Genomic DNA, 25,315 nt, shown 5'->3' on the forward strand with positions numbered 1-25,315 from the left:
GGCAACTGTAACGGAATACAGTTACTCATATTTTGTATGTTAAATATGTAACGCACCCAACATTACTCCCGCTTCACAGGGACTTGAAGCCTGGAGTTCCCCACCCCTGCTCTAAGTACTCACAGCATCACTCCGAGTCAGGCTCAGTGCCTTTGATACCCTCTGCTAGATTTGTTTAGCAGGTAATAAAGCAGAGGCCTAGAATCTCGTTCAGCACATCTAGCTATCTTTCTGTTACGCCTGCTCACAGGTAGTTTTTTGTAGCTCACCTTGTGCGCATACTTTTTCACGCTCAACAAGCTCGCTGAGCAGCTGCGACACGTTCTGGTTCAGCTCGGAGATTCCGCGTATCAAAGAGCTAAGGTGTGTTTCTACCTGCACGCTGACCGTCTGCCTCTGCCCATCTCTGAGCCTCAGCTCTGCCCGCAGCGACGCCATCTTCCTCGATGACGTCATCGCGGACCATCTACTACCTTCAAGTTCGCTTTATGATTTATTTATCAAAAAATCCTGATCATGTGTAACTCTGATCTACACACAGGAACTGAGTCATAGTTTACAATAACTGGCTTTAAAGTTTCAGGGGTCAAACTTTGCTGATGAGTCACGTTTGGAATGAAAGCTGCGCTTTAATCAGTTGTAGGAGGACATTCGTTAAAACACGTGAACGCGACACAGCGCTTTATTTTATTTATCAGGTAATTATTATAAACTTTATTAATATTCAGACTCAGTGGAACTGACCTGTTTATTAATTTTATTTCTGTTTTTGTTCCGGTGACGTCTCACCTCAATGTCCCGCCAAATACGATCTGAGGAAGTGAACCGGAAGTTGTCATTGGTTAATGGTAGCTAGCAGCTCGATGACACACATCAGAACATCGGAGTTGATTATTCATTATTGGTGCTTCATCGACTAGTTCACAGTCAAGCGGAGCAATCTGACCCTAGATCGGTGAGTGTTTTTGTTCTCAGAGCAGCCTTAGCATTAAGCACGCTGCCCGTTCGTATTTACTCAGGATGCTGGCTGATGCTAACTGATGCTAACGGTTAACATGCTTATTGATTGTCCCCGGTAACAGCTCCTCTTAGCGGCTCTGAAGCTTGCGCGTGTTTGTTGAGCTTGACGTCACAGCTATTTGTTTTTTGTTTGGTTGTTTACACTTCGATGGCAGGAACCACTGCGCAGGCTCAGCTAAAAATCTGAGTTCGTTGAACCTGACTATAGGGCTGTATCTCAATTCAGGGTCTGCAGCATTGACTGTAGAAAACAGTCAATGGTCTGCAGCCTTAAAGTACGCAGCCTTAACGGTCCTCAAGGGCCGCGTACTCAAAGACCACTAAGGCCGGAAGTGCGAGGTTTGTAAGCTTGTGAAATGGGACGGTCTAGCCTCCGTCGCGCTGCCCAGGTTGCCTAGCAACCATGATACTAACATCTGGAAACGTTTCATACAGCTTTGTTTGACAGAAATGAAGGAGAACATATTTTGTTCATTTGTTTCTACATGAGCTTTGTGTGATATAAGTATCTGAGGCTGAGACCACGGGACTGTAAAATATGATTGTTGGGCTTCATTTCTGTACTGAACAGTCATTTTAAGATTAGCTAGTAAATAACAATTAGCTAATGTTGTTCATGAGACTAAAGTCATCTCACTTTGGTAATGTAAATATAATATGGCAAATATTATAGTTATTATATTAATCATTATTAGTCATTACAGCAGTGAGTTTGAACTCCGTGTCAAATACTGAGCTTCAGTAAAGATTCAAGTTGCATTTATTTATATGTCCTATCACCTTAAATCTTCACTCAAAGACAAGTATCTTTGACAGTGTATATATAGATGTATTATATATAAGAGACAAATATTGTTCTTTTAATATGTTGGCATTACTAAATTTGGCTCAATGCTTACATATATGTGGAAAAAGCAAATGTACGAGCTGTGATAACTGTTTCTGATAGAATGAAGAGTAGACCAATATATTAAATATTCCTTTATTGGGTGAGAAAATAATACCATGTCATAACTGCTTTAAGTCATACAGAATAGATATCAGAGCCTTAAACATGCTGACCTCTGCTAAATGGGTCAAACTGGGCAGAAAGTATACAAACACATAACATCCTTATAGAATATGATGTAACACTATAGATCAACTTACCTCAGAATATATAAAGCACATAAACAATTACAGCAATATGATACAACAAACACAGCAGGACTACTAATCCAAAATACTCAAAGCTTCATAGAACTGAAACAAACATTTATTTTTAGCTCCATTCTGCTGCTGATACATACTTTAGTTTTCTGAATATTAAACTTGTTTCTGCCTTTCATAGTGTTTAACTTGAAGCCCCCCCCCCCCCAAACTCAGCAGTATGTGAGGAAGAGGAGGAGGAGGAAGAGCCAGCACCAGCTGACAGATGGAGAGATTAGAAAGACTGTTCCCTGATTGTGAAGGACTGATAGAAAAGTTTAAAGCAACTGATTGTCTGTCCTGAATCAGTCTTATTAGGTAATGTTCAGTTCAGTTCAGTTCAGTTCATTTTTATTTCAAACATATACATTCACCAACATTTCATAAAATCATTCCATGCAGTTGTTTGAAAAGGAGTAGGCTGAAGTATATACTTATTTAGCCCTACCCCCTCAGGTTTACATCCTCATCATCTAAATTTGAACAACAAAACGTTTACAATGCCTTCAACTTAGAACATAATAACATCACAAAAAAATAAAATAAAAAAAAATTGTCATGTTCAACAAGAAAATCAAGAAAATAAACATCAGTTTGAATGCTGTCTTGGGTTAATTGCATTTTCTTCATTCTTATACTTATTTAAAATTTCTTTTTTGAGTTTTATTTTAAACTGGTTTATATCACTACTGACCTTTATTTCTTCTTTTAACTCATTCCAAAATTTAACTCCCGCTATTGAAATAGACATCCTTTTCAATGTTGTTCTTACTTTTTGTAATTTTAAATTCCACTTCCCTCTAAAATTATACCTCCCTTCTCTTTCTAAGAACCATTTACTTATTTCGATTGGGAGCATCCTTTTCCTTGCCTTATATATTATTTGCACTGTTTTAAACTTCACCAGATCCTGGAATTTTATAGCTTGCGTCTTAATAAAGAGCGGGTTTGTGTGAGCCCTATACCCCTCCTGATTTATTAGTCTAATAGCCCTTTTCTGCATTACGATTATAGTCTGAATATTACTTTTATATGTATTTCCCCAAACCTCTACACAATAACTCATGTATGGTAATAGTAAAGCACAATATAACATATACAATGTTTTCCTATCCAAAAATTGTTTTACTTTCCCCAAGACAGCAATGCCCCGTGCTAACTTTCCCCTCACATAATTGATGTGTGATTTCCAACAGGCCTTATGATCAATGATCACACCAAGAAATTTTATGGTATTAACCCTTTCTAGATATACATTATCAACACAAATTTCAATATTAATGTTTTTCTTATAGTTTCCAAATAACATAAATTTTGTTTTATTTAAATTTAAGGACAATTTGTTTCTATCAAACCACTTCTTTAACATCTTTAACTCCTCTGTGATCACCTCCAAAACCTGTTGAAATTCCACACCTGAACAAAGTATATTGGTATCATCTGCAAAAATTACAAACTTTACATTAATTTTCAAATAATGTTATCATTAAAGTGTTTTCAGTGTGGGAGAAAGTACTCAGGGCCTTCAAGCTAAACACTATGAAAGGCAGTAACAAGTTTAATATTCATGTATCAGTGGCAGAATGTACCTAAAAATAAATGTCCGTGTTTTTTCAGTTATATGAAGTGTTGAGTAAGCTCATGTAAAAACAAACAAACGAATGAACAAAAGATTTTCTCCTTCATTTCTGTCAAACAATGCTGTATGAAACGTTTCCAGTGGTTAGTATCATGGTTGCTAGGCTAGACCGTCCCATTTCACAAGCCTACAAGCTGACTGGCAGGTGTTCCCTCCAACTCCTCCCTTCCTACTGCACCTGAGCCAACTGGCTTGCTGTTCTAATCAATCATCGATATAGCAGGGCGGAGGGTGATAAAGAGAAACCTCATCGGTTAAAAGACCGCCTATGAGCAAATGATTAGGTCAGATAAAAATCTCCAGGCAGACAGTGAAATTGTATTCTGTTTACATTTGTAAATTACTTGACTTGATTTGGTCTCTGAGGTGAGTGTCTGCAGACCTATGATGCCAACTCTGTATGTGGCCAATGTTGTTGCTGCATTTCTGCTTGTGCAGGTGTAGTTTTTATTGGATATAAACTATTCTAGGATTTGCTAATGTCACAGCTCCATCTGATCAGCTGATCAGGAACAGGTAATCACTGTTATTGTATCACCAACTGTATATTGATCTGTGTCTAGCCAGTAATTCTTACTGCTCTGCCCCTCACCACGGTGACCTATTTGTGTACCTGAGCAGAGGAGGATGTGTGAGGAACAGACAGTGTCTCTGGTTGATGTTCTGGAGGAAGACGAGGAGCTAGAGGAAGAAGCTTCAGCTGTGCTGGCAGGAAGTGACTCTGACCACTGCTCCTATCCTCAGGTGAGTAAAACGTCTGGAAAAACATCCCCACAGACTGATAAACCTATCTCCACTAAGGTTGGGCATATGTAAACATTTTCCAGCCGACAATCTTCAGTCCAATAGGTGATATATTTTCGGAGACTTTTTGCTGGGTGGTGCAATGTAATCATGCACGGTAGGGCTGCCACAAATGATTATTTTGATAATCGACTAGTCACTGATTATTTTCGCTATTAGTCGACTAATCAGATCATGCATCCATTGGACGTAAAATGTACATCTTGTTGCACCAGCATGCATCTGTTCTTATATAAATATAATTAGCTTACAGCTTGAAGTGTGTAAGGTATGTGCTAACCAAAAATAAAGACAAGATGGTAGTTTATCAACCTTTTAATGAGATTTGTAGATTGTCTTGGTGGAGTTTAATAAACTCAGCCTTCTATAACTGGACACTGTAGTAAATTCTCTACCATCTCACATTTCTGTTTAATCAGTTTTCTGTTTGACGTTTATTCAGCTGTGTGAAAACTATAACTTTAATCTTAGCCAAATGATTTACTCAGGAACAAATAAAGCACTGAAAAAAGCCAAACAATAACATTTTTAAGTTATCTGAGTGACTTATATATCGTGTTTAACCTGAGTAGCGAAAGACCGTGGGGGTTTGAAAACAATGTGCCGGGAGTTCGCTGTTCTCGCCGGCTCTAGTGAGCCTTGAATCTCCTGGCTAACTATCGAGCTGGTGGGTAACAGATGTCTCCGAAAATGTCGGAGCACTTTTGCAAATAAGTGATGTCCTGATAAATCAACCAGATATTTTAAGTTTACACACCTACATTCTCACCTGAAAATAACTTAAAAGTTTATTTTGTGAGCCAGAAAGAGTAATATTAAAACTAAGTGGCTGGGCCGCGCTATGGATTCTGGGACACACCCGGCCCATCCTTCAAATCTAGCGAAAGGGAGGCCTCATTTGGAGGAGTCTTTGAATTTGGACAGCCTTCATCGTGTCACTGTAATGTAATCGGCCTACAAGTGCGCCCTCCGAAGGATGCGGCCCCTGAATTTGGACACAAATACCAGAATTTGGACATACGATACCGAAGATTGCTGCTTCTTCTTTGGTGTTTAATGGCAGCTGGCATCCTTGTAGATGGACTGCTGCCATCTTCTGTCCGTTATTACACTCTTAAATCCTACTACTTATTCCTGCGTCTTTCAGGATATTACCAAGCTTCAAACGACGCCTCGACTATTAAATAACCTGTAAACATGGTTATAGTTTCTCCTTGTTTCCCTCCCCATCACTGTGTTTTTTTAAAAATGTAAATAAAGTGTTTTGGGCTTTTTTCTGAACATAGGCTACTTGCCTTTCTTTCTTTCCGTTATGAGTTTCAGTAAATGAATTGCTGCATTTGGGCGCAGCTGGAAGAGGGTGCTGTTAAAAAAAGCTATTATTTTTCCATTAACTGCTTCTCTTAGCTTCAACCAATATTATTAGCAAACTTACTCATGGGCAAATAAATAAATAAATCTCTCTTGTAAAAATGATCGTTAATAGGGTCAGTCTATCATCTACTGCTGATTATGGGTTTGAGGGTAAAGGTTTGATGCATTCTCAATCATCCAGGTAAGTAAATCTCCAAAAGTTGATTCTGTTCATCTGGACGCTACGTCCAGATGAACAGAATCAACTTTTGGAGAGGGTAAAGGTTAAATAGAAAAATAGAATTCAAACATAGTCTGTGTACAGATCTGATCTGAAGTCAGCAGGTACAGTGTAGGTGTTCTGTTTTAGGATCAGATATTAATGCTTATAGAACAATGAAACTGTTAGAAAATTGTTTGCTGCTACCAGAGAAAATTAAAATAAAAAATAGAGTTCCATCTATTATTTATTATCTATTTACTGATGCTCATTAGAAAAACACAAAGATGTTACATAATATATAAAAAGCTTAGGAATCTTCTAGCAATAGTGATGCTATTTTCCAGAGATCTGATTGGTCAGTAAATGGTGATGTCATAGCTGTTAATCTCTAATCTGTTAGTATCTGTAAATACGTAAGTTTAAAAAAAAAAAAAAGTTAAAGTTGGTTCAACTTAAGAATAAGTGAACCATCTTTATAGTACAGAAGATTCAGGGTTATCTCTGAAGTTACCTGGACTGGAATAAATCCTTCTTTGTAGTGCAGACCTCAGGTGACCATGTGACCAGACATAAGAAATAGTACGATGCTCTGATTCATGGTGATGGAAGAAAAAAAAAAACAAGGGAGAGGGTGAAAAAGGAGAAGAGAGAGACAATGAACTCAAAGTCTCCTCTTGAAGGTGGAGTCATTGTTTAGGGTGGAGCTGTTCATGTGTTGAAAACAAACTTGGGTCAAACAGCCAATCAGCTTCTCATTGGCTCTGAGCCAGGTTACCTTGACACCAAGTTCCACCTGATATTTACAGACCCTGTCTCGTAGCTCAGAGAGCAGTGATTAGTGGACACATGGTGTTGCTGTTCATTGATCAGGGTTACAAAGTGTGATCAGACTGATGATCAGGTGTTACCTTGGAAACAGGAAACACAAACACTGTTGTGTGTGTGTGTGTGTGTGTGTGTGTGTGTGTGTGTGTGTGTGTGTGTCTCTCTCTCTCTCTCAGGGCTACGTGAAGCGGCAGGCTCTGTATGCCTGTAACACCTGCACGCCAAAGGGCAGCGAGGCGGCCGGCATCTGTTTGGCGTGCTCCTACAAATGTCACGAAGGTCATGACCTCTTTGAACTGTACACTAAGAGGTGATCAGTGCTTTTATTGATAAGTTAGTCACTGACCAGAAACTACTGGTCAGTTTCTGCAGTTATCAGTACACATGGTGAGGTGATCAATACAACTGTCTCTTATTCTGGTGCAGGAACTTCCGCTGTGACTGTGGAAATGGGAAGTTCTCGGAGCTGCAGTGTAAACTCCATCCGGTGAGTCCTCGGTGACCAGAGTCACAGGAGGTAGCAGGAGGTACCTCAGAGCACAGACATTTGTGTTTACCTGACAGATCACTATGATAACTGATGCTGATCACTTGGTTGGGAGCAGGTGATATTTGGAGCGTGTCTGACTCTATGTGTGTGTGTGTGTGTGTGTTCCAGGACAAAGATGAGGTAAACAGTCTGAATAAATACAGTCAGAACTTCTTTGGAGTTTACTGCACCTGTGGCCGACCGTACCCAGACCCAGAGGATCAGGTAACCTCTCTCACCTGAGAAATCAGACCACCACTGACCCTCATACACAGATCTATAACCCAGTATGAGCACGTTTCAGTGACCTAAGGCTTTTGCACACCAAACGCAAATCCATGTGAATATTTCGCTTGTTGAAAATATTGTTTGGACTCGTACTGTTTTTTTACCCTGTTTTTTTTTTTTTTTTTTTTTAAATGTAAATAAATGGGTCTGACCAATCAGACCGTTTGGAAACCACTGCTATTATAGCTGGATCAAACTAGAAGTGTTGCTGTCTGCTCCTGAAATTCAGATACACCATGCTTCATGTCCACTTCATTTCTTTCATAGTCCATTCTTTTAAAGGGAAAACTTTTCCAAAGAACGCAACACCTTAAGTGTGTACATGTGTCACATGAGAAATTCAAATCCGAAAAATAATTTTTGTCATTTTTTTTTCTCAGCACAGTTGGTTTTAAAGGCCTTTTTGAGTCATTTAGAAATAAAGACTGTTAATGACATAAAGAAGAAGGAAGTGCCTCAGTGGAGAATAAGAGAATAATGTCTGGTGATAATCTTCACCCTGATGATGTTCTTCACAAAACCGTAACCCATCCTCAGAGAGTAAAACAAATCAGTACTTTACTGATCTGGGCCTATTCCAGGAAACAGGTTCAGCAAACTCTGAGTTTAAAAATACATTCTGAGTTTCATGTTCCAGAACACTTGATCAGAGTCAATTAACAACTGACTATGCCAACTCTTAGTTACGCATATGTGTGAGTAGAAACAGCCATCATTAGTGAATCCCTCAAATGATTCACTATGGTAAAGGATAAATAGAGAGCAGAGCTGCCATTTCAATCCAGCAGACCAAGGAATGTGAACATGTGTCAGTGCTGACTGTTATATTTATTTATAAAAACAGGATGGGGAAAAAAGGGTCATTTTAATCAGTTTGGGCCACTCTGTCATCATATCAGCAGAACAAAGTTTGTTATAAAATATATAATTTTATTATAATGTCCTTGTTCATTAATTTGGCCTTAACAACTTTAAGGTTTTATTAGATGAGCGTGAATCCTAACTTTACATCTGGTTTTAAATCAAATAATTAAACTGTAACGTGACAGATCACTGATGTACCTGTGAGATTAGTTACCCATGGCAATAGACTACAGAGTGGATCTGCCCTCAAGTCTGTTTATGCCCATTTCATTATTTCAGTAATTCCAACAATAATAGTAATACTAATAAAGAGTTACATTATTTCTGCCATTATTAGATAAAAATGCTTTAAAAACTCTTCAAATTCCAATTGCTTACACTAGGAACATTAAAGCCGAACATTGATCTCATATCAGTCTTTACTGATAGATGACACATTTTCATCTTAAAGGCAAACATATTAGAAATGTTTTAACTTTTACGTATTTGGGATATTTCAGGGTAGTTTTCAGCAATATGGCTCATAAATGCAAAATAGGATGAATCCAGGTGCGATGAGCTGGGAAATGACCGGAGTCAGTCTGGGACTGAATCTGTGATCTAAAATGTGATCCATTTGATACGTTCAGGTTGATGTGTGCCTGGGTTGACCTGCTCAGCCTGATTTAGAAGACAACACACCCTCACTAATGCTGTCTGATATTAAATGACTGAACCGCAATCAGTGAACACATTTCAACGTAAAGCGTAATCAGATTACAATCAGACTGTCTGCAGTCTGCATTTAAAACGTTACTTAAAACACATTTGGTTCAGTTTTAGAGTCATTTCAGCCTCAACTTCACTCAAATATTCATGTTATCTGCAAGATCCAAATGTGACACATTTTTTCCATCAGTATGATTGATTATAATAAGACAAACAATTGGTCATTGATCAGTGTGTAACATACCATAAATATTTACATTGCAAAGAAACTGGCATTCTGACAGCATCACTATCCACAAAGTCAAGGTGGAGGCTATAGATTTTATTCTGAGCTGATAATAAATCTGTTAATGTTCATCTTTAGTACACAAATGTGGTTACAGATTTTGCAAAAACGTGAGCTTCTGTAAGTTAACTTCTTTTTGCACTTTGACAGCTTTTACTATATGTAAGGAAATGAGTCATAGTGTCAGTCAGCTGGTTTAGGTGCAGCAAGAAGGGAGGAGTTGGAACTCAGAGTTTGTTGAAGAAAACCTGCTAGCGAGTGGGTTTAGTTCACTGTTACCACGGTAACTGACTCAGAGTTAACGTCGATGCTTTGTCTGGAACAAAAAATCAGAGTTTCTCTTATCTTGGGTTTAACAAACTCAGATATGTTAGCTAAACCTGCTTCTCGGAATAGGTCCCTGCGCTGGCAGGTATGCTTGTAAACAACTCAACTACTCCTGTTAATGTCTCACCTGATGGTTTTAGCTCCTCCTCCTGTGCTGGTTTCGCTTTACTTAAGCTGTTTGTGTCTGCAGGTGGAGGATGAGATGATTCAGTGTGTGGTGTGTGAGGACTGGCTGCACGGCCGGGTGAGTCATCAGTTTACCTGTTCCTGCACTTGTCTGGTGCGCCTCTCCTGACTCTTGTACCTGTACGTTGTTGCAGCACCTGGGCTGTGTGGTTCCAGACTGCGTGGAGCTTCAGGAGATGATCTGCGAGTCCTGTATGAAAACGCACTCGTTTCTCTGGACCTACGCTGCGCACCTAGCAGGTAAAGCGTCTTGTTATCTTCAGTACTAACCTGGCACAAACATACTGTTATACACATGTTGTGCACTTCCTGTGTGTCTATGTCTGTGTGTGTGATGCACTTCCTGTTTAGTACCGGGTGGAGCAGTGGAGGTGAAGGAGGAAATGGCAAAAGAGCCCACCATTCCCACCAAAGAAGAAGAGGTGAGGGGGTCACAGCAGTTTGCATCACACTCACTGATCAGGGTTGATTAATCAATAATCCAAAATCTGGCAGGTTGATGATGCCATTGAGCCTAGCTGCAAACGGAGCCGTGAGGAAGTGGAGCCGAGATGCAGACTGAAGGAGCTGCAGGTAATTGGTCAGAAAAGAGTCCAATCAGGAGCTGTGTTCTGGCCTTCAGCGTGGCGTTCCAAACTCTGCTCCTGCAGCATGTGCCAGGTAGTGTGTCTGTGTTTAGTGTGTCTGAGCATGCTCTGATTGATATATAATGAGATTTTACTGAAGAGACCCTGGTGTTTTTTTTTTTTTGTTTTTTTTTTTGTTACTCACCTGGCCGACCCACCTGTGCGCTTAGCTGCGCCTGCTTGAAGCTGGTCTGTCCTTCCTGTTGGACGAGTCAGACACTGTCCTCGCCTACGAAAACAAAGGAAAGAACAGTGAGCAGAGACGACAGGAACACGACCCTCTGATGTCAGTGCTCGACAACCTGAACCACGTGCAGCAGCTCGAGATCATCCATGGTACTGATACTTCTACTACTACTACTAATTATTGTAATACTACACACGGGAAGTTGTAATAATTATTGAGGTCATGGTAAAAAAAAAAGTGTGAGAAACTGAGTCCAGTCATTCAGGACCAATAAGTTTGAGTGATGATTTGCTGTGTGACTTTCTCATTCTCTCACATGACTGAGTAGAAAGTTTGGTCCACGCTTGTTTACAGTATTACTTCAGTTCATTTAGTTTTGCAGCATTCATTTATGCACAGCTCTCTAAATGTCACACCACAGTCTCAGTCAGGCAGCACCTTGATACATTTCTTTTTCGGTCGTTCTGTTGGAGCTTTGCTGCTGTGCTTGGTGGGACAATGGTGCCGCTGTGTGTGGCTCGCCATCTGCCCCTGTCAGCTCTGCTTGTGGGTTTTCTTTTCTTTCTTCTTCTTTTTTTTGCCTGTCCCGTTCGGCACTGTAGCAATCGCAATTAATGCCTGAAGGCCAAGAAAAATGGGCAATGGATATACTGTATTTTTTCCAAGTAGATCATTATTGGTCCACTTGATTCATCTTTGATTGTTTTTTATTTATTTATTTTTTGTTTCACTTTTAAGTTCTTACAAATGGAACAGACTTGTCTGGGGGATAGGAAAGGGAAAGACGTAGACAAGAGAAGTTAATGAAAAACAGGGGAAAGAAAAACAGAGGGAAAGAGGGAGTGAGAAAAGACATTAAAAAGTCCACTGAATCACCTACTGGAAGAAAAAAAAACAAGCAGAAGGAGAACAACACAGTAGGGAGACCACAGCTACAACCTAGATAAGTATAAGTAACAGTAAATAAATATTGAATGTTACTGAGCAGGACACAAGCCTGACAACGCACGGTATGCTTTGAGGCAGCAGCCAAGGAAGATATAGTGTGTGTCTGTGCACGCCTGTGAGCACGAGCGTGCTTGTATTCAAAAGGTTTCTCCATGTAACTATCTGATGAAGCAAGCATGGAGGAGATCCAGGCCCCAGACATCTGGAGGCCCCCCAGAGCACGAGAGCCCAAGGAGGACCACATACAGCCGCGCCATACCTCTTTTTTTTTTTCTTTTTTTTTCGCCTGTCCCGTTTGGCTCTTTTGCCATCAGAATTATTGTCTAAAGGCGAAGAAAGATGCCCACTGGATTTACTTTACCAAATGGACCATCCCAGCCTTGCCGTAATGGTCTATTTGATTGACCTTTTATTGTTTATTTTCTTTTATTTTCACTTTGCTAAATACGGGACAGACTTGACTGGGGAAAAGAAAGGGGAGAAAGAAAGAGGGAAAGAAAAACAGCGGGGAAGAGGAAAGGTGATAAAGGGCAAACAACAAAAACCAACAAAATAAGCAGACAAAAAATACACATATCAATCACCTGGATCACCTGTTGAGAAAGAAAAAAGAGAAAACAAGCAGAAGAGAAAAAAAAAAGAGCAATATAATAAACAACATCACGATGATCTATGGGAATATAACAGTAAATACTAAATATTAAACATTATTGTGCAGCACGTAATATCGACAGCGCACAGTGTGCTTTGAGGTAGGAGCCAAAAAGGGTGTAGTTTGTGTGTGTGAGCACCCGTGTGTACACCTGTGAGCATGAGCGCGCTTGTATTTAAAAGGTTCCTTCATGTAATGATCTGCTAGAGGGTGTGGGGGGCCACAGCCCCGTCCTCCAGGGCATGAAGCAGGTATGGAGGAGATCAAGACTCCAGACATCCGGAGGCCCTCACTACACAAGAGACCAAGGAAGACCAACAGAGGGGCAGCCGCGCCACTATCCCAGAAAGAGCTGAGGAGAGCCCCAGATGAGGGGTCACTCAGCAGCCGTGAAGCAGAAGCCAGGGGGGGTTGCAGTGACGTGCCCGTGAGCTCCGCCGGCAGCCAGCTGTGCCAGAGTGACCGAGCCCCAGGCCGAGAGGCCGAGGGCACCCCACCCCCGAAGTGGCCTGAGCGAGCCCCAGGCTCCAGACCCCGACAAGCAGCCACCAGGAGTGAGCCGGTGTGTACCTGGACGCCCATCCCCAGACACAAAGAACCACCAATGCACCGATGTCTGAGGGCGTCTGCCACTGGCAGGGGAAGTGGTGGGGGGAGATAGGCCTCCATACCTTGGAGGGCCTGAGATGTCCCTCCATACCTCTACAAAGAACTGAGGGGAGCCCCAGATGGGGGCTCACCCAGCACCCACGGTGCAGAAGCTACAGAGGACTGCGGTGATGTGCCTGCAGGCTCTGCCAGCAGCCAGCTCCGCCAGAGCAGTCTGAGCCCTGGACCCAGAGGCCCGAGGTCCGAGGGCACCTAAATCTCCGGAAGGGGCCCGACCGAGCCATGGGTGCCAGGCCCCTGCCAAGTAGTGGTGTGCGGATCGATATTGAAATATCGATTCTTCCGATCCCAGTAATTTATGTTCTAGAATCGATTCTCATATTAAAATATCGATATTTTAGTACTTTGGGGTAAATTTGTAGTTTTTCATTAACAGGAACACAGTGGAAAGAAACTATATCATTCGGATCGTCTAAATTGGAAGAAACTACTTCCTCTTATGCCTTTCATAGTCATATGCGAAGTACGGCTGTATAAATGTGTCGCAGCCCCTGGCCAGTGTTGCCAACTCCTCAGTAAGGAAAATTGCTATTGGCTATCCTAAAAGTCTCTAGAAGTTGCTAAACGACGTCATCGCCTAATTTGCATAATTGGTCATGCTAATTGTAGGAGAGAAAAAAAGAGAGACATAAAGTGAGTAAAAAAATGTCCTAAATGCATTTAGAATTTATTTAGAACTACAAATTAAATTTCTTTTAGCAATTATTGTGGGGTTTTTTTGTGTCACAATTCCAACCTTACTCCTTTATATGGGCTTGGACCAGCAAAAGTGACCCGAAATAGGCACTCTGGCGGAGTTACGTTGTGTGTGTGTGTTTAAGTAGTTTTAAACCTTGTGATCCACAAAACAACATAACAGTAAAAGAAGAACTGATTGCGTTACAGTCAGTGCGGGAGCAGAGGCTTCACTCATACGCGATTCATTTGCAGTTTGGACGCATAGGTGGGAACATCTCTTGCCCTGATAGCAGCTAAGGGAGGACTATTGTTGAGTTTGTAATTAGGTAGCGGAGGCGACGTCTGGGTTCAACACTTTATTTCAGGCTTTACAGCAGCACTTCATCTTGTTACCTGTCTCTACTTTCTTCTTCTCCCCTCTCTCTTATCTCTCATCGCCTAATTTGCATAATTGGTCATGCTAATATCATTGTAACCCACGTTGTAGGAGAGAAAAAAAGAGAGACATAAAGTGAGTAAAAAAACGTCCTAAATGCATTTAGAATTTATTTAGAACTACAAATTAAATTTATTTTTTTGTTTTTTTTATGTCACAATTCCAACCTTATTCCTTTATCTGTGCTTGGACCGGCAAAAATGACCCGAAATAGGCACTCTGGTGGAGTTACTTTGTGTGTGTGTGTGTGTGTGTGTGTGTTTAAGTAGTTTTAAACCTTGTGATCCACAAAACAACATAACAGTAAAAGAAGAACTGATTGCGTTACAACACCTCACTGGCAAGACAGTGAGGTGTTGTGGCAACACCACTAACCTCGTCAAACACCTCAGGGTAAATCATATCACAGAATATGATGAGCTTATGTTGAGGCGAACTGAAGAGGAGGAGAGGGACAGGTGCTGCTAGGGCGAGACAGACGTCTCTCGCGGAGTCCTTTAGTGCTGCAGGCAGGCAACATGCTCAAATAGCGCACAACTTCAGGTTTTTTATTTCCATATGATTATTCTGCATCATTAAGCAATAAGATACAAATAGTCTGATGTCCTGTAATCATTATGAAGCTATATTATTATATTATTATTACAATTACATAATGCAATTCTATATTGTATTATGAAATACAATGAAACATTAAGTTTTTGTACAGAGTATCGGATCAATATCGTCGATACCCCCCTGGATTTTACTTGGTATCGGATCGGAAAGGAAATCAGTGGTATCGCACATCACTACTGCCAAGCAACCACCAGGAGTGAGTCAGTGCATACCTGAGCACCCAGCCCCGAACATCGAGAAACACCAATGCACCAACGGTTGAGGGCATCAGCCACCGGCAGGGAGTGTGGTGGGAGGAGATAGGCCCTCCCAGGTGTGGAGGGCCTGAGATGTTCCCAGAGAGGTGAAGTCTAAGACCCGACCTTCACCAAGAGGTGAAATCTGGCATGCACCCACTCACAACCCCAGCGACACCAACCAGGACCCAACCCCCCGAGGCCTAGCCTGGAAGCGGAGCACCCCAGAACCCTAAGCCTGCCCCGGACCCACACCGGGGCAGCCAAGCTACCAGGCCAGTAACCCTCTTCTGCCAGCACAGACCCTCCCCCAGCCCTGCTGCACGTAGCCACCAGGAAAACACTACCCAAGAGCCACCAGAGCCCCAACAAGGTCATGGCCACAGCCCCTGGGTTGAGCCCTCCAGGAAAAACGTCCCTAGGGAGTCCCCAGACGCCCCAAGCCCGCACCTACTCCTACATCAACCACAATTGCAAAGGCGGGACAAAACCACGACTTGGATTTCTAATCACTTGAAAGGTTTTTAAGCATACCTGAGAGCAGAAGTTTTAGTCTAAGCCGACTGATAAATCTGCTTTCCACTTTGCAGTAGGAAGGGATATTGATTGATCTATGTTGTGTATTCTAAGGAGCTTGGAAAGAAAAGTGTCAACTTTTGGATTACTTAGAACCTTCACAGACATATTTTGTGTATTTTAGACAGTAATTTGGGGGGTTTAAGATTAAGAAATTGTACCACACTTGATGGTGTTTGTAATTCAACTTGATTAGGTTTAAATTTCTTTTTTATTATAGATTTAATTTGTTGATATTCTAAAAATGTTTTCTTGTTAATCCTATACTGTACAACTAGTTTGTTCCTTCTGATATATGTTCCAAGTATTTAATTCCTTTACAACTCCAATCTGGGAAGTTAATCATATTATTGTTGTTCTGTAGTATGTCAGGGTTGTTCCAGATAGGTGTATGTCTGCATGGGATTAATGAACACTCAGTCATTTTTAGAAACTCCCAGCATGTTGTCAGAGAGGAGCTTATGTTGAGGCTTTTAAAGCATACATGTTGTTTGACGTTTGAGCTGCTAAATGGTAGGTCCGAAATCTATATATTATTGCATAGTTCCTGGTCTACATCTAGCCAGGGCTCATCTAAGAGGGTATGGTTTAACCATCCTGAGATGAATTGTAGCCCGTTGGCAAGAAGTAGTGTTGAAAATTAGGCAGATCTAGTCTTCCTTTGTCTTTGGTCCTTTGTAGCGTTTTTAAGCTGATACGCGCGGGTTTATCTTTCCAAAGGAATTTAGAAATATACAAATCCAGATATGCTCAAGGAACATCAGTGTCAGATCGCACCATCCGTCGTTGTTTGAGCCAAAGTGGGCTACATGGGAGACGACAAGGGAGGACACCATTGTTGAAAACAAATCATAAAAAGCCAGACTGGAATATGTCTCATCTGTCCATAGGACATACTCCCAGATACTTTGTGGCTACATGTTGACAAGCCACAAAGTATCTGGGAGTATGTCCTATGGACAGATGAGACATATTCCAGTCTGGCTTTTTATGATTTGTTTGTTTTGTTTTGTTTGTGGCTTGTCAACATGTAGCCACAAAGTATCTGGGAGTATGTCCTATGGACAGATGAGACTAAAATTGAACTTTTTGCCAAGGCACATCAGCTCCATGTTCACAGATGGAAAAATGAAGCATATCATGAAAAGAACACTGTCCCAACTGTGAAACATGGGGGAGGCTTGGTTATGTTCTGGGGCTGCTTTGTTGCATCTGGCACAGGGTGTCTTGAAACTCTGGCCAGTGTCAGAAAGCTTGGTCTCTGTCACAGGTCATGGGTCTTACAACAGGACAATGACCAAAAACACACAACTAAAAACACCCAAGGATGGCTAAGAGGAAAACACTGGACTATTTTAAAGTGGCCTTCTCTGAGCCCTGACCTCAATCATATTGAGCATCTTCGGAAGGAGCTGAAACATGTAGTCTGGGAAAGGCGCCCTTCAAACAGGAAACAACTGGGGCAGTTTGGAGTGGGCCAAAATACCTGCTGAGAGGTGCAGAAGTCTCATTGACAGTTACAGGAATCGTTTGATTGCAGTGATTGCCTCAAAAGGTTGTGCAACAAAATATTAAGTGCTGGGTACCATCATTTTTGTCCAGGCCTGTTTCATGCATTTATTTTTTTTAAATAAGTCTGCTGAAGCATAGTTGAAAAGCAATGTCTGACTTTCACTGGTTAAGATTTTGTCCACGTCTGTATATGCAGATGATACGCAGATTTATATGCTTCTAAAAGAGAAAAATGAATACTCCTGTAAATGAGGAAGTCTTGAGGAAGTGAAAGCTTGGTTGGCTCTTAATGTTTTAAATTTTCATGAATATAAGACAGAGGTTCTGTCTTTTGGGCTGGGTGTCACTAGTGGGTCCTTTGCTGTGGACGTGGGCCCTCTAGCACAGTGCGGAAAGCCCACTGTCACCAATTTGGGTTTTAAAATGGACAGTGATTTTAGGTTTAACAGTCAAGTGAGAGCAGTAGTGAAATCCAGCTTTTTACAGCTGAGGCACCTGGCCAAACTTAAACCCATCTTGTCAAAAGATTATTTTGGAACAGTAATCCATGTTTTATTACAACTCGTCTGGATTACTGTAACTCGTTGTACTTTGGTATTAACCAGTTGCCCTTGTCACGTCTTCAGCTGGTACAAAATGCTGCCGCACAGCTTTTAACTGTTGCACGGAAAAGGGAGCATATTTATCCATTAACCATTTTTAAATTCTTTTGTTTTTAAAGGCTTAAATTGTCTCCCCCACACTTCTTCTTGGTCTCTTAGATCAACTGACCAGATGTTGCTGAACGTGACAAAGATGCATCCCATGCTCCAGGGCAGGGATAGGCAACCTTTCTGATGATGAGTGCCATCTAAAATTTCCTCAGAAGTCAATGTGCCATATGATTGCATTAGCAATAAATTTAATAACGCTCTATATTAACAGTTACACACTATATAGAACAACTTTATAGAATTATATTTGTTCGCAGATGTTGGCAGCTATCAGCGAATAGTTATCAGCTATTTTGAAACAAACAAAAAAAGACACTTTTTATCCATAACAAGAACTCCATAACAGCACATGAACTGTACAATAGAAAATGCAAATGCTATTTATGGTCTCCTCACAACAATGATAAGAAAAATAAACTGGGCCAATATGGCATGTTAATACAGGGATACACATGTTAATGTGATATCTGGTCTCCCACTCAGAGACACAGGTCTCCGAGTGTCCAGCATTCAGATAGCTACCCGAGGACACTCTTCGTGTGAGAGAAAATCTGCTCATACAGATATGTAGAGCCAAATACTGTCAATAAGGCCTCTGCAATGTTCTGAAGACAGTTAAACTTGTCAGGAAGTGACAGCTCCTGAAACATTTGAAGTGTCGGAATGTGGAAATTTCAACATCGCTTGAAAAAACTGCCAGCTAGCAACCTCCCTCTCACCGGTAGGCTGTTATTTTTAGCTTGTTGCTGCGTCATTAAGAAGCAGCACAACTAATGTTTCTATGCGAGCTAATTTGTGATGTGCACTGCTGGCCCGGCCATTTATTTTTTAATGCACCCTCTCAGATTAACTTACTGCATGTCGTGCCCAGGGCTGAACTGGGACAAAAAATCGGCCCGGGCATTTTGACTAGAGACCAGCCCACCAGGTATTAAAGCTATAAAGCCTTTGAATGAAAGCGAACACTGTTGTGACAGTGATGTACACTGTCTTGTTGGTATATGTATGATTTCTATACATTTTACATCAGATAAAAACTTTGGTTGTAAGATTCAGATAATTATTTAATAAAAGCTTGACATTTTAAATGAGAATAAGAAAAAAAAGTATTTCTTTGTGCCCCCCTTTCCCTGTTAATGCCCTACCTGGCCCCCTGGCAAAACCTTGCTAGACCCGCCCCTGCACAGTTACCAGCTGTCAGCTACTAAAGGATCCTGGTGTTATTTGTCTCTCAGAAACAGTTCATAACTTCCCTTCAACTCATTCATGTCACCTAAAAGGTAAACCTGTTTCTCCATCACCTGTTCAGCTCTGATGATTCAGTAAGGACATCTCCTGGTTTCATCTTCATGTTTCCCTCTCACCAGATATCCAAACCGATATCATGACCAGCAGCTTTTACAGCTGTGGCTCCAGCAAACATCAGCAAATACTAGAAAGTAATATTAAATAAATTCTAACAACAGATGATCAAGCTTAAACGTGCTGCTGTCGTTTAGCGCGACATCCGCTGGTTTCCTCTATCTGGCACAAAGTGGGTGATAAACAAACAAGAGAGAAAAGCCGATCAGCTGATCATTGATCAGTTTCATGATTGAAGTAGCAACAGGAGAGGGAGGGGGAGAGAATGAGAGAAGAAGAGGCAGCTGCAGCGTAAAGACACAGAATATCTCCAGCTTTGTGTCTTTTTCCATTCTAGCTGAAGTATGGGACAAACTGTTCCTTTTCAGCTCAATACGAAACGCATAATATTTTCTCTGAATATGGGACGATTCCGTTTTTTTTTTGGACAGTTGGCAACTCTACTAACTAACCTTATGAATAAAATAAAGTTCACTATCAGTAACATCATAGCACCCACCCAGCTGTATAGAAACTCCGTCATGCTAGACAGTACACAGTACGAGTTATAGTAACTGACGGTAAAAAGTCAGCACAACGAAAATAAACTGCACTTACTAAAACTACACAGACTGCAGGTCATAACTTCTTACCTGAAGTTCAGTTCACCTGACACTCGGACCTGCGGCTGCCTCGGGTCTCTCCTCCTCCTGCCTCCCCTTTCCCTCATCCACCTGCTGGCCTCTGTGGCAGCTCCACCATAGCCACCACCAAACAACTGAGTTATTTTTACACATCGGCCAGCATCTGCCCAATCCACCACCTTTCATTGTTTATACCATTACAAAAAAAAAAATCATCGGCCCATAAAAACGAAAAATCACCATCGGCCCACCGGGCAAATGCCCGATGGCCAGTCCAGCTATGGTCGTGCCATCAGTTAACCCTTCTCGTGCCAGCTGTGGCACGCGTGCCCAGGGTTGCCGACCCCTGCTCCAGGGGGATCGAGCTTTTGCATTTTTGCACTGCCATTACAAATTAGAAAGGCCTCCTCAATCGATATTTTTAAAACTGATCTGAAGACCGACCTTTTCGGTTTGGCTTTTAACTAGGGGTGGGTGGTATAAACGGTATACAGTAGAAACGATATGAATTTGGCCTACGGTAGAGATTTTGACTATACCGCTCTATATGTTGATGGTGTCATCAAGCTGCGCCTGTTTTGGCGCAGCTTGGTGTTTTGAGGAGAAATTTATTTTGAGCGGAGAAAAGCTAAATTTGAGTGAACAAAATTCATTGCTGCGTGCAAAAAATGTATTTCAGTGTTTGCTATTATCCATACACACACACAATAGCAGCCCCTCTCGCTCAGTTTTTGCATTTGCGCTTGCTCGCAATGTGTTGCTTGCGCTCTCAACATTTCTGACAACATTTCAACTCTTTCTGTACACCGTTATATTTGTGCCACAAAAAAAGCCAATCACAGACTTGGATGCAAAAACATCTGATTGGCTGTTTTGGTCTCCAATCAGCTCGAAATGACGAAATGCAATATCCCAGAATCCATTTCGTCCAAAACTCAAACAAGGCAGTGGCGGAGGAACACAGAGTGGCGGAGATGGAAATATTACTCTTTCTGGGTCACAAAATAAACTTTTGAGATATTTTCATGCGAGAATGGTGCTGTGTAATAGGGCTGCCACGATTAGTCGACTAGTCACGATTACGTCGACTATCAAAATCGTCGACGAATAATTTAATAGTCGACACGTCATTTGAAGCTTTGTAAGATCCCAAAAGACGGAGTAGTAGGATTTAAGAGTGTAATAACGGACTTAAACAGAAGATGGCAGCACTGCATGTACAAGGATGCCAGCTGCCGTTAAACCCCGAAGAAGAAGAAGCTGTGTCCCAGAATTCATAGCGCGGCCCAGTTTAGTTTCCAACAATGGCGGCAGCTAGTTAGTTTTCATATTTCTCTTATTACTCTTTCTGGGTCACAAAATAAATGTTTAACATATTTTCAGGCGAGAATGTAGCTGTGTAAACCTCAAATATCTGCTCAGTTTATCAAGACACCACATATTTTCAAAAGCGCTCCGACATTTTCGGAGACATCTGTTACCCAGTAGAACGATAGCTAGACGGGGTTTAACGCTCACTTGAGCCAGTCAGAACACCGGATTCCGGGCAAACCATTTTCAAACCCACCGCCGTCTTTCGCTACTCAGGTTAAACATGATATATAAGTCACTTAGATAATTTAAAAATGTTATTGTTTGGCTTTTTTCAGTATTTTGTTTGTTCCTGAGTAAATCGGTTTGGCTGAGATTAAAGTTATAGTTTTTACACAGCTGAATAAACGTCAAGCAGACAGCTGATTATTAGAAGTGTGAGATGCTCGAGAATATACTCCGGTGTCCTGTTATATTTTATAATAATAATAATAATGGATTGCATTTTATATAGCGCTTTTCGGGACCCCTCAAAGCGCTTTACAATACCACTATTCATTCACTCTCACATTCATACACTTTTAGATAGCAATGAGCAGACGGCTGAGTTTATTAAGCTTCACTGAAACAATCTGCAAATTTCAGTAAAATGTAATAAACTATCATCTTGTCTTTATTTTTAGTTAGCACATACCTTAAACACTTAAAGCTGTAAGCTAATGATCGTTATATAAGAGCAGATGCGTGCTGGTGCAATAAGCTGTACCTTTTACGTCCAATGGATGCATGATCTGATTAGTCGACTAATCGCAAAAATAATCGGTGACTAGTCGACTATCAAAATAATCGTTTGTGGCAGCCCTACTGTGTAAACTTCAAATATCTGCTCGATTTATCAAGACATCACATATTTGCAAAAGTGCTCTAATGTTTTCGGAGATGGCAACCACCTTCTGATCCCAGCTCAGTGCAGCAGCTTCGACAATGGAGGTGCTGAACATGGTCCATTTGGACTCAATGTCCCCTGTATCCCTCGGAATGCTGTTGAAGCTCTGCTCTGTCCAGGTGCCACGTGCACTAATGGACACCCTTATGTTCAAATATGGTGCTTGTTATGGACAAACTGTGGTTTGCACAAAATTCCAATAACAAGACACCGCTTAGGTTCAGAAACTGTTTCTCCCAATAATGCCCCTCCAGGTCTCACTATTGTTATCCACATGAACGTTGAAGTCTCCCAGTAGGAAAACAGAGACAGAGTCCAGCCCCTCTCCAGGAGACCGGTTCCACACCCCAAGCCATGCACTGAGGGTGAACCCGATTATATCTAGCACCGGCTAGATATAATCTAGCCTGAGTTTGTGCAACACTATGCACAAACTCAGGCTCCTTCTCTACCAGGGAGGTGACATTCAAAGTCCCAATCACTATTTTTGGTAGCCGCCTGACACACATTGTACCTGACCCCTACGGCGCCTCCTGTGGGTGGTGGACCTGCAGGAGGATGGGCCCATGTCCCTTTTTCAGGGTGCGCCCGGCCAGGCCCATGGACTAAAGTCCTGCCCACAGACGCTCACCCTCAGGCACCCTCCCAGGCCGGAGAGGTAACCCCGGTAATCGAGGGTCAACTGTTCGCTCTGTGTTTTACTCATAGGATTTTGAATTGCTCTTTGTCTGGTCCCTGGCAGAAGCCCCAAGAGAACATAGCCCCTGGGATCCTTGGGACACACAAACCCCTCCACCACGATAAGGTAGCAATTCACTGAGGATATAAATGAACAAATATAAGTGAACAGTTCTCTTCACACAATTCTGCAGTTCCACAGGGTTCTGTGATAGAACCCATTCTGTTGACATGTTTTCATTACATAGTGTTATCCAAAGACATAACATATATTTTCATTTCTACACTAATGATACCCAGCTTTATCTATCCATGAAGCCAGATGACACACACCAATTAGTTAAACTTCAGGAATTTCTTGAAGACATAAAGCCCTGAATAACTTCAAATTTCCTGCTTCTAAATTCAGATAAAACTGAGGCTGTTTAACTGTTACCTGGAATTCTTAGAATCATGGTTTCTTACCAGATATGTACTGGATAGCATTACCTTGGCCTCCAGTCACACTGTGGGAAATCTTTGAGTTGTTTTTGATTAAGATAGGTCAAACTTGTTCATGCTATCATCACTTGTAGGCTGGACTATTGTAATTCATTGTTATTAGGCTGTGCTAAAAACTCAGGTGAAAGCCTTTAGTTGATAATGCAGCGGGAGTACTGACAGGGGCTAGAAAGAGAGATTTCTCAAAAATTTTCTTAAATATGGGAGAACTCAAGAAGCGAATTTAAAATGAATCTGAGCTTACAGTGGATTTGAGAGGACGTCCACTTGTAGGAAGATTAATGGCTGGCTTTAACATTTTAATTGTGAATAATCTCACTGTAGATGGACTTCAGAATGTTTGGAAACAACCTTCTAACCCTCCCCACACTGATGAACAGCAACAGTTCCTTCCCTGAAATCTCTGCTGAGGTTATTCCCCCCTCAGTACTCTTTTAACGCACATGTGAAATCTTTGCTTTTATACGGGTGCTCTCACTATGACTTAACAATTCTGTAAGTGGACTCTGTAAGAAGAAAGTTTGAACCTTCAGAAAGTCTATGAACAGATTAAATAATCCTGATTATTTTTCTTGCAGGATACAATGACATGAAAACTGAGCTGAAGGACTTCCTGCAGAGATTTGCAGCTGAAGGAAAAGTGAGTCTTCCACCTGATAGGTTGAGTGTCTTGTGACTGTTCTGATAGGTTAACTGATATAATTTAACTATTCTCTGATAGGTTGTGACATCTGATGACATTCGTCAGTTCTTCGAGCAGCAGAGTCGTAAAAGACGGAGAGTTGATGCCGGAGCGTTCTACTGCACCTGATCCCCTCTGACCTCACCTCCATCTGCTGATCTTTCATCCCTGAATAAATGGAACCTGTTGTGTGTTTCCTGTTTTAACTTTTCTATAAAATCTGTCGGACATGTCGAACAACCTCTTTCTTTCTCGGTAATGTTTCCTTTTTAAACAATCTAATAAAACAATCTGAACATGGCAACATTTGGAGTTACTTCATGATCAGTCAACTGATTAGTCAACCAATTCTGTCAACTAATCCGCTTATGAATCAGCTGATAGAATGATGGAAAACTGAAAAACAGCTCAGAGACAATAAATACTTAAGAAACAAAGTTTCAGTTAAAGAAAAAAAGCTAGATGTGTGAATGTGAAAGAGTAAAGAACCAGAAAATATGAAAAATGTATATGAAAAACCATCAAACTACAGAGGCCAGATCAATAACAAAACTATTCAGTGGGTTTTTAAGCAATCAATAATATTCAGATGTTATTTTTAAAACTTAATTTATTTTGATCTGATGATCTGATTGATGTTATCAATCAGCTGGCGCTGTCATTTCATTGGATGGCCACTTAAACATCCACAAATATTTCGAAAAATGTAGTGTTTTTCTTTATTTTAAAAAGACAAAACTGCAAAAATAAGCACAATTTTTTTCCTCACTCTTACTTAACTGAAACCTTTCATTGAACTACCAAATAAACAAATTGGTACTCTCTGGCCAGGCATGTGGCAGCACTTCTGCTATCATTCTGTTCACATTTAACAAAAATGCTGCCATAGGGGTACACATTAGTTTTTGACTGCTAGTGAAAATGGTTTTCTTTGCAAATATCTCTAACTGAAAACCACAGGCAGGATAATTGGGTTTATCAGCACTATTAACAGTGTAAGAATCACACACCAGTAGAGCTTTGGACTCATCCCAGTTGAGCCAACAGATTACATTTTCTCTGATATATTTGTTGTCAGGTGCAGCTATAGTTACTGTTGCTATGATGAGAGGAGCTCCGTA

The 25,315-nt window shown here is 41.1% G+C and overlaps 1 protein-coding gene across 2 annotated transcripts; it reads left to right on the plus strand.

Moving 5' to 3' along the window:
* Positions 1 to 828: 828 nt before the first annotated feature.
* Positions 829 to 24,498, plus strand: ubr7 (ubiquitin protein ligase E3 component n-recognin 7). 2 transcript variants are annotated; one of them, XM_063496236.1, is made up of 12 exons: positions 829 to 955; positions 4,411 to 4,591; positions 7,229 to 7,362; positions 7,479 to 7,539; positions 7,711 to 7,806; positions 10,245 to 10,298; positions 10,375 to 10,480; positions 10,592 to 10,662; positions 10,736 to 10,900; positions 11,037 to 11,202; positions 24,091 to 24,152; positions 24,234 to 24,498. In XM_063496236.1, exons 2-12 carry the CDS (start codon positions 4,475 to 4,477, stop codon positions 24,321 to 24,323), a joined length of 1,122 nt encoding a protein of 373 aa, XP_063352306.1. In that variant the 5' UTR covers positions 829 to 955; positions 4,411 to 4,474; the 3' UTR covers positions 24,324 to 24,498. The 2 variants fall into 2 exon arrangements, with proteins under 2 accessions (XP_063352306.1, XP_063352305.1); XM_063496235.1 differs by having other exon boundaries at positions 4,469 to 4,591.
* Positions 24,499 to 25,315: the final 817 nt, after the last annotated feature.

This window comes from Pelmatolapia mariae, linkage group LG15 (genome assembly GCF_036321145.2).
Source record: "Pelmatolapia mariae isolate MD_Pm_ZW linkage group LG15, Pm_UMD_F_2, whole genome shotgun sequence".
Lineage (NCBI taxonomy): Eukaryota > Metazoa > Chordata > Actinopteri > Cichliformes > Cichlidae > Pelmatolapia > Pelmatolapia mariae.

Bases quoted from the DNA above. Each gene is read 5' to 3' on its own strand.
- ubr7 (XM_063496236.1), top strand. From the start codon at position 4,475: ATGTGTGAGGAACAGACAGTGTCTCTGGTTGATGTTCTGGAGGAAGAC. The intron at 7,807-10,244 runs GTAACCTCTCTC...TTGTGTCTGCAG, and splicing joins ACCCAGACCCAGAGGATCAG to GTGGAGGATGAGATGATTCA. The intron at 24,153-24,233 runs GTGAGTCTTCCA...ATTCTCTGATAG, and splicing joins GATTTGCAGCTGAAGGAAAA to GTTGTGACATCTGATGACAT.